We start from the raw sequence: 12188 nt of genomic DNA on the forward strand, positions 1-12188 counted from the left end.
GGGCTGGGGGAGGGATGGGAGAGTGCTGGTTTATGCGGCTGGTGGTTGGTGAATTGTTCTTTTTGGTAGGTAGATGGGTTTTAGAAAGGGATGGATGGGGTTGAGGGTTTGTGTAAAGTGAGGTAGGTGTGCTGGGTGAAGTGCGTTGGAGCCCACGATGGGTTCGCATGGACGTGGGGCTGGAGGGCGGAGATGATGGACGGGGGACGCGGGAGGAGTGTACCGGCACTGGGGATTGGCATTGATGCATTGAAGGCTATGCGGATGCGATGCGTTGGCCGTGGCGAGGGGTTGCGGTTCATGTAGGGAGGGACTTTGCGGCTGGATCTGGCCGGTGAGGTTAGGTGAGGTGTGTTGGTGCTCCCTTTGTGGGTTTGGAGGTGGTTGGGTATATGTGTGTGTGTGTTTGTCGGTGAGTCACTTGTGGGATGAGGTGGACATTTGGCTTGCTTATGCGGTGAGGCCAGGAAGAGGGATATGGATGATGGGGGCGGTGGGTTTGATTTGATGGGGGTCAAAGCGAGTTGGGTGAATGGGAGAGGCCGTTTTTGGAGGCAAAGGTGGACGGGGATGTTCGATGTTTGGACGACGCGTCCCGAGATGGGATGCACGGGATCAGAGGTGATGGTTCGTCTGATCTTATGAGATGCGTCTTCATGCTATAGCCCTCCGTCTCCAACTCACGGCAACCTTGATGGGTGACGAAAGGGGTCTTCCTTGAGGGAACGTGGTTGGGATTGCGCCGTATGGGGTTGAGGGGGTGTCCTGGTGAGGGTTTTCGACAGCGCATGTTAGAAACTGGGATTTGGTGGTGGAAGGCGATTTGGGGGATGATGGGCTTTTGGGATCGAGATTTAGGGGGAATTGGATTATGATGCGTAGAGTTTTGGGGTTTCGGTAGATGGTGTTGGATGAGACTTGAGTTTGACGTGGTTTTGTGATTGGAGGGGGCTGCGGCTCTTTGGTAGGAATGAGGCCTCGAATTTTAAGTCTATGCAATTGTCCATTCTCTTGTCTGCTTCATGGCAGTCGTCCCGCGTCACCAAAAGGTGCCATTCCTGCTCATTTAGACTCAACGTGTGTCTGAGGCGGAAGACGTCAGGGTCGGGGAGCCTTTCCTATTTGACGGTGGGTTTTCTTCTGGATGAAGACTTGAGCTGCCATGAAGGTGACTACTGCTAAAAACACGTTGGATGTTAGAAGCCTCGTGATTGCTTTAGATTGGAGCCAGGGTGGTATGTATCAGGCTTTTCAACAATGAGCGGATTGGAAGATAGTGTTGAACAAGAAGAGCTGGTGAAACTGACAACGAAGGAACGAAATCCAGGGCATCCCGGTTGTGGTAAGAAGTTGCTTCGCACTTGTACGCAATCGCTCGGTCCCGTCTGGTGTGGTTTCTGGGGATGCAGCAGTAGACACCAGAGATATCGAGCGCGATGTGAGAGAAGATGACGTTGTGTTGCCTGCGAGCGTTTAACATGGATTCAGACTGAATACGCTAGTGATAGGAGTGGTGAAAGGAAGATTGCGTTTGATGTCGCGAATAGTTTCTACCTTCTTAAGGGGCAAGTATGACAGCGGACGGCCATAGTGCCCTTTGAAACAATTCACCGGATCCGATGCTATCACCATTTTTTGGTCTGAGTTCATCTGGTGGCCCGTCAATAGCGAAACTCCCTTTTATGTGAGAGATCTCTAGTCCTACGAGTGACATTTTCTTACTCTTGATGGTCGACAATCTAGCCGTGCTGTATGCGCTCAGCTGCACGCAGCGAAGGCATCACGGCATGAAAAGGTCCTTATGCATGGTGGCAACCATCAGAAGGACAATGGATTGGGGGACATCCGCTTGTTAGTCGACCAAGTGTGCCTTGAACCCGCCGACGCCTGGCCAATCCAGAGTCTTGTCTCTAAGATTGCGTCGGGTGTTCTTTGCGTCTTCTCGTTCCCTCCCCGCTGGTCTTTGTTGCTCTTAGAGTATGTGGCTGTCTGTTGTTCCCTGGGCTATACGAGGCTAGAGGCTCTCGGAAACTCGCGAGCGACTGCTGTTGAGCTTTGGGGCCTATATTTCATCGGCGTATGTACGACTTTTTGAAGCTATGAGGTTCATACTGGTCCCACTAGGAAGAATTGCCTAGGGAACCAGTCAAGAGTGAATCTGGTCAACCGTTTTATGTCCCTAACCCCCCCCGATCTGATCCAGGGGAAATGTGTTGCCCCCCGTTTCGGGAGTGCTCTGTGGTCGGCGGTTTCTAGGATGTGGTTCCAAGCTCACGTCTTTTGGTCGAGTTGAGGGTCTAATACTTCTGCCTCGTCCATTATATGAAAGACGTCAGCTAGGATGGACTGAGATAGCGAAGGCAGTGAGCCTGGTAGTTGAGGAGATCACTTGACGGAGCGTGAGATGATCCTCGTTACAGGCTTGACAAAACCATCCACTTGACCTTTCCGTTCTATGCTCTACGTGTGTTGCTACACCTTTATCTTCGGTCTTTCTCGTCGTCGGTTGCCTATGTCTTTTCTCGTGTATACGTCGGTACCATGAAGGGCAAGGCACGCGTAGATGTCTGCGGCATGTGTGCAGAGATGCCCCGACCCGCCAGCCCATCATCGCGGTGGAGTTGAGATAATCTTTGACTCCGCCATGAGAGAAGCCTCTGTTGATTGTGCGCTTGCAGTTTCTCTCGTCCAAGATATGATGCGAGACGCTATATTATATAGATTTGCGGTAGAAATTCCCAAAAGCCTTTCTCGGTAGTGCTTTTGAGTAGCTTAAAAGGGGTTGATACCGGTTCACATGAAAATTTTTTTGAAGCCAATGAATGCTTTCCACCAAGTTGGAGTCTGCTTCCTCTTAGCCGAATGATGACGAGGCACGGTCTTGTATGTCCCGGGACCCGATTTGAGGCAGAGTAGCGCGACGTATGGGGCTTGGTTGTATTCTTTGCGCATACTTGAGTGACGATGAGGCAGGAAAACCGTCACGATATATGCTGTCGATCTTCTGTATTCCAATCTTGTTTGTTGTTTTCTTCTTTTCCAGTGGGCTAATTTAAAGTTGGAGTGTGCCACCACACGAAACATTGTTCTCGCCCCTCGGCCATGACGCATTTGGTTTGAGCCCAGAAGCCGAGTCTTTTTCTTCTTCCTTCTTATACCTAGAAGCTCGCTCGCCGTCTGAACCACTCTTGGCGTGCGTAGAGCTGTTCTGAATTGTTGCTACGGCACTCGTTGTGCGATGAGTATGCATATAACCTGCGTGGATCTTTGAAATTGCCGTTTTCTTCTGGACAAATGCTGCTTGCTCTTGACAGATAGCGTTGCCTTTGTGCTTGTGTAGGCGAAGGTGAAGCTGATTTCTGCAACCAGTGAGACTGAACCTATGATGCTCTGTGAGGCGAAAAGCAACAATCGAAGAAGGATTTCGAATGCGCGTCGCCTGAGTATACCAGATTAACGGATATAAACCAACGGAGCCGGACGGTGGAGGCACTCTATCGGAGTTAGGCTTTGTGAATCTGATGCCCTCGAGGAAAAGGGGTGAAGCGGACACATGACTTGAGGGAGGGGCCATGTCAAACAAATGACCATACTTGATGGAAAGAATGACGATTGGCATTTGAAAGAGGCCAGTCGTCAAACCATTAAAAGCTTTGTAAGGTATGCGGCGAGAGGCTCCTTGGTGATGGCGACCTTACCTCACTCACCCTGTTCGGCGCAGTGTCGCGACACCATTCCGGGGGATACCGGAGTACGCCGTACCTGGAGGCCGACATATGTGGCTACATAAAAGATTTGTAGTACGCCAGAGATCTGTTTCCAGGAGCGCAATGGTTGGTTGATAATCCATTCGTTTCGGAAACGTGCTGGCCCAATCCCACACTTATCAGGCCGAGCTTGTTCGTGGTATTGTCAAGGTACACTGAGTGCGTCAGTAACGAGTGATGAGGCATGCCCAAGCTGTCTCTAACTATTTGTCCTCATACACATCCACCAGCGATGACGGCGGGAAGCTGTGAAGCTCCTTGTGAATGTGCGGAATTGGGCCACGAGGAGTTGCCAATGTCCCCCCTCTGGGATATGGAGACGTTGTAAGAGAGCTCTGGGACACTCGTGAGACGGCTCGTCAGCGACGATTCTTTTTCAGGCATTAGGAATCATAGCAGGCGTCGAAGGTTTTTAAAGGTCGTGAACACATTACTGCTTGGATAATTTTCGCCTTCGTGACGAGGAAGACATCCACAGCTCCCCTGTCGCCAGGGACAGCAGGTTAGGCAGCGCACATTTCACAAGAAATATTCTGCTCATAAAATGCAGGGCGATCTCAGATCTAAACGCTCGCTGCTACACCCAGATAGAAGGAGCGTAATTTAAAAAAAACAAAAAAAAGTCCTAAGGCTAGAGTCGCCCCTGACCGACGGCACTCGCGCACATCGTCACCTCAAAAACCACACAATGAAAATCAACAAAAAATCAAAAGTTCGGACCCAGAAGGGTCCTATGAAAATCCATAGGAGACTCTTACCAGCCTCAGGTGTAACGATGCTATGGACTTTTCTAACGGCGGCAGAGCAAGAACCCCACTAATGGCTGACCAGAGTGGGATTCGAACTTGCGCACCCGTGGCGTGGGACGTTCGAGAACTCGCATCAATTGATGCGCCTAGTAACCCCACTAGACCACGGGCTGTTGATGAAAGGGACAGTGATAATATTGTTGAAGTAGGGTGCGGGCGGGCGGGCTACCTCAGGCAGCAGGTCGTAGAGGTAGAGAAGGAAGGTGTGGGCAGGTGAGAACCTCTTGCCTCCAGCAATACTGACCTTGGATCTCCCCGCGTCATTGGGTCAAGCCAGCGCGAGGAGGACTCAAAGGACCTCACCTAGAATAACTCGGAGAAGGGGCTCTTGTGATAACCGCGCTCAAGCTTTGTTGAGAACTTCATGTGTCACTCGAAGGCTCCCCCTTCCGTTTTTGTTTCGTCTCTTCCTTCATGACCGACGCTCCGCACCAGGTCTCCGTCATACAGCGGCAGTCAAAGATGCCTTCCTTTGACCTTTATCAGCGTCGTGAGTGTCCTTTTCTATACCGAAGGTTTGCTTTCTTAGGCTCGCTCTTTGAGCAACGACCTTCAAGACGGAAGGCGCCTCGATTGTCGTCAACCGTACCCTGAAACCACACAGAAACAACCAACCAGTGGTGAGCAGAATTCTTTTTCACAAACAATGGAAATAGAAAGCAGTTTCTTGGCTCGTGGGTTCATGTTACAGAGGCAGGCTAAAAGACTGGATGGTCTCGATCGGATCTCTCTAGTCGACACTCCTTCATTGTTCAACATCTACCACGATTGCTGAGACCAAGGTAAATTAGGTCAAGAAACATATTCCGTCGATACTGCCCATACTGAGCTTTCAGAAGGCATATATCGTGTAACAAGACATCAATGGACAACGTGTTTTCGCGACGAGATTAGTGACCGTTCACCAGAAAGAAGCCAACAGAACCAGAGCCCATCAGACCCCTCAAACTATCATCGCTCATATTGGGCAACTTTCCAGATAAGTTAAATTGGTGATCGTCGAGGAGCGAGAAAGCAGGTACGGGAAGCCCAACTCGGACCGCCGTTGGCCCGGAATGACGAAATTCAGTCGAGAAGGGACTATTATCAACGTCGAAGACGGAGCTAGATGTGAAATGTTTCAGCCTGTATTCAAGGGCCGAAGGGAGATATGAAGGGATTTTGTGAAACGTTGGGCTTTATACGACCCTCTTGTGGCACCGGGATGGGATACAACGCAAAAGCAAAGCCACTCTATCGTCTTCTCCAACAATCGCATCTTCAGCAGGGATATTTGACCACACAGTCGCCGTGGGCAGATTCCGCGCGACATGATGTTGTCAAGCAGCAAAGCATTAAATTAACGTCAATCAGAACTGAACAATGCCCGTTGCAACATCGATGCTTTCAGCTGATGGATATACGAAGTCAGGCACCTGGTCAAGGCTTCCTGTCCTCCTGTCATCTGGCCGCCCTTAACAGCCGTGCACGAAGACGGCTCAAAAGGGGCCCCGTGGAGTCGAGCATGGGCTCAGGAAATGGGAGGTTCATGCGCCGGAAAGGGTGGTGACGTTGAATTCGGAGAGACAAAACAAACCTTAGATAGCACCGAGGAGGGGCTTCTTCGCTGAACTCGGCCGACCAATCAGCTCCGCCGCCCGGGTCAAGCCCGGACCCCTCGGTGAGCGGGCACTGAGGGCCTCAGTCGACTGAGGCAGCGGCCAGTGAAACTCCACCTTGGGCAGCGGAGGCTTCCCCACCATCTACGCGGAACGAACAGTCCAGTCGAACACCCTTGACCATTTTTTTGCCGGCCCGCGAGGAAAAAGCTCCATCCGCCGACATATCCCCCAGCTATCTCAAAAAGAGAAAGACTTTCACCGCCAGATACGAAGCTTCCTTCATACCCAACCCCTCCGACCGAAATCTCGCTTCCAGTGGCCCCCCCGGTACATCGTGACCAGACGCCGCCCAAAATGTCGGCGGACGACCAGCAGTTCCTGGACGTCGTGAGTAGCAATCCGCTCGAGCTTGTGATCACGCGAGCCATCATCTAGATCCCCGTTGCTGACGCCATCGCCGCTCTCCAGCTGTCCTCGCTGCCCAACCACATTCGCAAATACACCGACGACTTCGCCAGCATCGTCAACCCTCACGTCGAGAAGGCCGCCGATGCCCTGAAGGAGACGCTCGCAACAGCAGAATGGGTTCCCGTTGCTCTGCGTCCGCAACCCCCCGTCCACAGCAGCCCGATCGAAGTGATAGCCCTCACCCGGTTTGAAAAGGTGACGGATTGGGTATCGAAGCACAAGATCTTGACCGGTGCCTTTGTCGCCGTCATTGGTGTGGTCTCATACCAGCAGTACAACAGAAGATACAACCGCAAGGTACGACGTGCGAAGCGTGCGAGAAATGGAGGCAGGCAAGAGGTCGTCGTTATCGCCGGCTCGCCATCGCTGCCCTTGACGAGGTCGTTATCTCTGGATTTCGAGCGCAGAGGCTTTATCGTTTACATCGTGTGCAATGCCGAGGAGGACGAGCACATGGTGCAGAACCTGAAGAGGCCGGATATCCTGCCCCTCACTATCGACACAACCGATGTAAGTTTGCTCGTCTTTGTGACCCTCTTCGGGTGCTAACGGCCAGCAGCCTCCCAGAGCCGGTGCGGCTATCGACAGCTTCGCCCAGTACCTGCATTCCCCCCACACTCCCGCGCCCAACACGAAATCAAACTTCCTCCAGCTCAAATCCGTCATCCTTATCCCCTCCCTCAACTACCAGACCTCGCCGATCGCGACTATCCCGCCGTCGAGCTTTGCCGACCTCTTCAACACCCACCTCCTGCACCCCATCCTCACGATCCAGGCCTTCCTACCCCTCCTCACGAGCCGCCTGTGCCCCCCGGGCGAGAAGTGGACCCCGCCCAAGGTCCTGGTCTTCACCCCGTCCATCATCTCCTCCATCAACCCGCCCTTCCACGCCCCCGAGGCCACCGTCTCCTCCGCCCTCTCCGCCTTCACCGAGGTCCTGACCGCCGAGCTGCGACCCCTCGGCATCCCCGTCACCCACGTCCAGCTCGGCACGTTCGACTTCTCCGGCTTTCAGCCCTCCAAGGGCGCCCACCCCTCCCAGCGGGCTCTCATGGACGGCGGCGCCCCGGGCATCGACGCCGAAGCCACCGAGACCCTCATGTGGCCCGACAACGCGCGCCACGCCTACGGCCGCAACTTCGTCGTCCAGAGCACCTCCGCCATCTCGGCCGGCCGCATCCGCGGGCTCAAGGGCAGCAACCTGCGCCACCTGCACAACGCCGTCTTCGACGTGATCGACGGCTCCATCACCAGCAGCACCGTGCGCGTCGGCCTCGGCGCCAACGTCTACGGCTTCGTCGGCCGCTGGGTGCCGCGCGGTCTGGTCTCGTGGATGATGGGCATCCGCCGCGTGGACGAGCTGTCCGCGTGGCAGACGAGTTCGTACGACGGCTCGTTGGACGGCAGCGACACCAGCAGCGGCGGCGACAGCCAGGACTTCATCGCCGTGCCCGAGGACGCGCAGAGCAACGTGTGGAAGTCGGAGCGCACGGCTGTTTAGGGGGCATGATAGCATCAACTTCTCTCTGGTGAGAGGAGGGATCTTGTTTATATCGGCATTCCCATGACTTTCGCCGGTTCGCGTCTGAACGCCAATCTCCAAGTATATTTTGCACACACAAAGGATATGAATAACGAACCCCGCTCGTAAGGAAAACAGTATCACGATTGATGTTTGGGAATTATAGAATAGTTATGATAGCAATGGAGAAGTCTACATGGCCGGAAATATTTCTTTTGAATATGTGTATACATCCAAGTCTTCTGTCCAGGTTTCTGTAGGCTTATCACTGTCAGCCTCGTCGAGCACCGATTTGGGATCACTGGAACCGGATTGGGTATCTTTCACGCCTGCTCGGTGTATCTGACCTGAACAGACAGGCCTCTCGGTGTAAGGTTATCGACCCGCAAAACTGCTGTGGGGCACATCACCAATCCAAGCTGCGAGAAGTAAGCGCGCTCGAATTTCAGGGACAAATTCTTCGCGATTCTAGCCACGAAACGGCTTCTTGCGGACCAATAGTGACTGGCACGCTATTCTCAGCCGCGAGATCAATCACTAGTTGAGACTTAACGTGCTTTTCAGGCAAATTTTCGCATGCTGATATGACGTGTCCAAGCAAAATGATGCCATGGAGTGGAGACCGGCGTGAGCTGTCTCGCGTCTGCCACGGCCACGTCTTGCGGGCTGCAGAATCTGGATATCTTCAGAGGCTGAAAGGGGCATCGTGCAGCTGCAAGCAGATGTTGGCTGTTCCGGATCATGCGCGATCGCGGTATTCATATGGATGGATTGGTGCAGGGAATTATGAATGAGCAAATGGAATCAGCACGTCTTCTTCGTCGTTGCTTGTGGATGAATGCAATCCTTCCCTCCGAGGAGCATGGTCAAAGAATGAGAGTGCTTGATCTTGCCTGGCTCATCTTCGCTGTCATGAAATCCAGGTCGGCGTTTCTGTTGTCTTGACGGTATTGGTGCAATACGAACCAAGACTTATTCGCTGCGAGTTGGGCTTCGGGAATCATGATAGGTGCGGCATCAACACGATTCCGAATTCCTGACATTACCAACGATGCCTATCGGAGGATCTTCAGCGAATTCAGGAAGCCAATTAATTGTCTTCCTGGCTAATAGTCAAAATCTAGATGATATACTTTTCTGTGTACGTGGCCATCGACGAACTCATCTGAAGTTAGGAAATAAATGCGTATATATTCCAAAGTAATGTCGTCGGTCCAGCTGACAGACACCAAATTCAGAGTCTCGAAGAGCTTTCGTGATTATATTCCCATCTTGGCGCCGGATAGTTCTCATACGGATCGTTGGTGATGTGTTACTTCTGTGCTGACGGAGACTTGCTACCGATCGACAGCTGTTGAAGCAATACTGCCCTGGAATATAAGAGAAGAGGCGAGAAGAAGGGGAGAAGAGGAGACTGTCCGAGTCCGCCACGATGATAACCGTTGACTTTGCCTCGGTCTGAACAGTGTTGCTACAGCTATAGGTTCTGGTAAGGAAACAGTACCTACGAAATGGTAACGCTCGCCGCATTTGCCCAATTTCTCATATTTATGGACTGTATACAACTTTTATATAAGAAGAAACTGAAAGGTTCGCCCCAGTGACCTGATTGTGGACACAGGTAGACACGTTTCAGGGTCGCTAGGTGTCTTGAAGCATTCCCCTAGAGGGAGCAGCTTTGTGATAAAATATATAAGAAGAATCTCAAAGATTGAAGACTGTTACAACGAGAAAAGGATCGGAGGATTTCGATCTGCTCTTGGGTAGTAGCAGAGCTCACTATTCCATGTCTTTTCATTCTACCACACCGCAAATCATACTCTACCCATACCTTTAGCAGAGAAGACACATCGACTTCCACGAGTTCTGCCCCCCTTGGGCTAATAGGGAGGAATATGCGAAGACCAATCGGTGATGGACATGAATGATGGTTGTATTCCGAACCTTCTAGAACCTTACCTTGAACCAGTCCTGACATCTCACCTCTGGGTCTCACCGAATCAGTCGTCAGTTGGTGAGACCCCCAATTTCCGCGGACCAGTCTTCATTTTGGCTCGTTGCTTCTTCTCAGAATGGGATTTGCATCATTAAATACATGTGCCTGAGGGTGTACCTAACGACAGGGATCGCGGTGAGGCGTTCTAAGAGGGCGGACCATAAAAGCACGGCATGGCGGACGAACTTTCCTCGAAGCGACGGGCCAAAAATGTGCGGAGTATTTTCCCATACTGCCAAAGAAATTGCGGAAGACTTCGTCGTTCTCACTGACTCTTAAGCTACTCTCGTTCGCTGTTATTACATGGTCTGCATCCTCTCCGAAGGCCCAAATAGTTCTGACATTTGCAGAGTATTCAAGACGTATAACCTCGCGACTTTCTCGGAAAAGAGATATAAATTACATGGAAATATCCGCAGCTCAAAGAGACACTGAAGAGAGACCGGCCAGTCAAGTCTCAGGGCCCTTGGTTCTCTAGATTGAGAATCGTAGCGACCGTGATGACAGCGCTTATCTGTGGCCGGGAATATTCGGTTCAATGAGGGCATGCTTGGTCTTTATGCTCAAATCTATGGCGGCTTAAAGAGCAAGGCAGAGGCAGGCCTTCTTTAAAGGCCTTTAGTTATGGTATCTATCGGAGACCTGCGGCGGAAATGATCATTGTCAGCATCCGTCTGGTTTCAGGGACCTATCTGAAGTTTACTAGTCTAACCGAAGTTGCGTCGATGCGACTAATACACCACCAGCTCCAGTCCTTGTGCCGCTATAGTCGCTCACGTATTAGACATGACTCCCTCAACACGGGGGGGGGGGATCAAGAATCGGCGTCGATGGGTGTAGCAGGTGCTGGGATGGCAAAGGAAGCCACTACGAGAGCATTTTAAGTGTCGCGCAATCGCTAAGAGGGAGAATGCCTTGGCCCATATTTAATTGTCCGACAACGATACATGTTTTTGGCCACTGGACATATTTATTGAGATCTTCTTTGTTCCTGGAAACTCGAAAGCAATCCGTCTTTTCATCCGTGCCTGAGCCCCGTATTCTGGGAGAATATTTGGTTCTCAGTCGTGCCTCAATCAGGATGCCCACAGCAGAGATGAGACGCATGAGTCTAGGACATCTCATTGTAGCTGTCACAGTATTGCACTCCAAACATCGTATACAAGGAAGAAAATGAGAGCTGGCAGTGAATGGAGCTTACAATAAGCTGCGATGTACCGGGATCAAGACACCCCAGAAGTTTCACCATTATCGAGAATTCCATTTGTCGTGTTCCAATGGGGGAAGACCTCGAAATGATGATAATCGATGGACTCGATTTCATTTGTAAGTACTACGACTTTCTTGGCAGAAATGTACTTTTATTTGTTTCCGAAGTCAGGTAACTTTGAGATATCCTCTGCCAAGAAACTCTCCTTGGAGCGCGCCGTATGTTGACCTCTCGGGCTGTATGGCTACAAGCTACACGGCTGTTTGACCGCTCTTCCCTGCTCCACATGTCAATAACCATTTGTAGACGCACAGCGGTAGCATGAGACACGCTTCAATTGCAACGGCTGTTGACTAGGGCGTGTACGATGAACTGACCGGAAGCAATCGATCTCATGCTACTTTCCTGAGCCAACTGTCCCGGGAGATCTGTTGGTATAAAGTCATGTACCAGCTGAGTACGACCGCCAATCTACGCGAATCTTGGGAATCCAAAGGAAGGATGAATTTGTTTCCTTGCCCAATCTGTGCCCATGGTCAAAATGGTCTTTTGATATATACTGGGTTGGTAGTTGGGCAGCATAAGTGAGTGAGATGCATGGATTGAAGCCGACTTGTTGTTAACATTGCGGTATTACACCCGAAGACATCATATACGGCCAAGAAGGTGACGGATCAAGAAGAATGACATTCATAGCATTCAAAAAGCGCTGATTATCCTCATAGAAGGTTTCTGTTGCAACATTCCAAAGTGTATAAGCCCGCCAAGCAACGACAAAGTCACCCTGCTGCTACTATTGGTTTCCCCTGGTTCAT

At 51.5% G+C, this 12188-nt stretch overlaps 1 protein-coding gene across 1 annotated transcript; it reads left to right on the forward strand.

Annotated features, from left to right (window-relative positions):
* Window positions 1-6531: 6531 nt before the first annotated feature.
* On the forward strand, window positions 6532-8146 carry COL26b_008546 (uncharacterized protein; the record flags this gene model as incomplete). The annotated part of the gene is made up of 3 exons (XM_053181303.1): window positions 6532-6564; window positions 6613-7155; window positions 7205-8146. The coding sequence occupies 3 exons, from the start codon at window positions 6532-6534 to the stop codon at window positions 8144-8146; spliced, it is 1518 nt and encodes a 505-aa protein (XP_053034697.1).
* Window positions 8147-12188: the final 4042 nt, after the last annotated feature.

The sequence above is a fragment of the Colletotrichum chrysophilum genome (assembly GCF_026319265.1).
Source record: "Colletotrichum chrysophilum strain AFK26 chromosome Unknown scaffold_76, whole genome shotgun sequence".
In the NCBI taxonomy this organism is placed as follows: domain Eukaryota; kingdom Fungi; phylum Ascomycota; class Sordariomycetes; order Glomerellales; family Glomerellaceae; genus Colletotrichum; species Colletotrichum chrysophilum.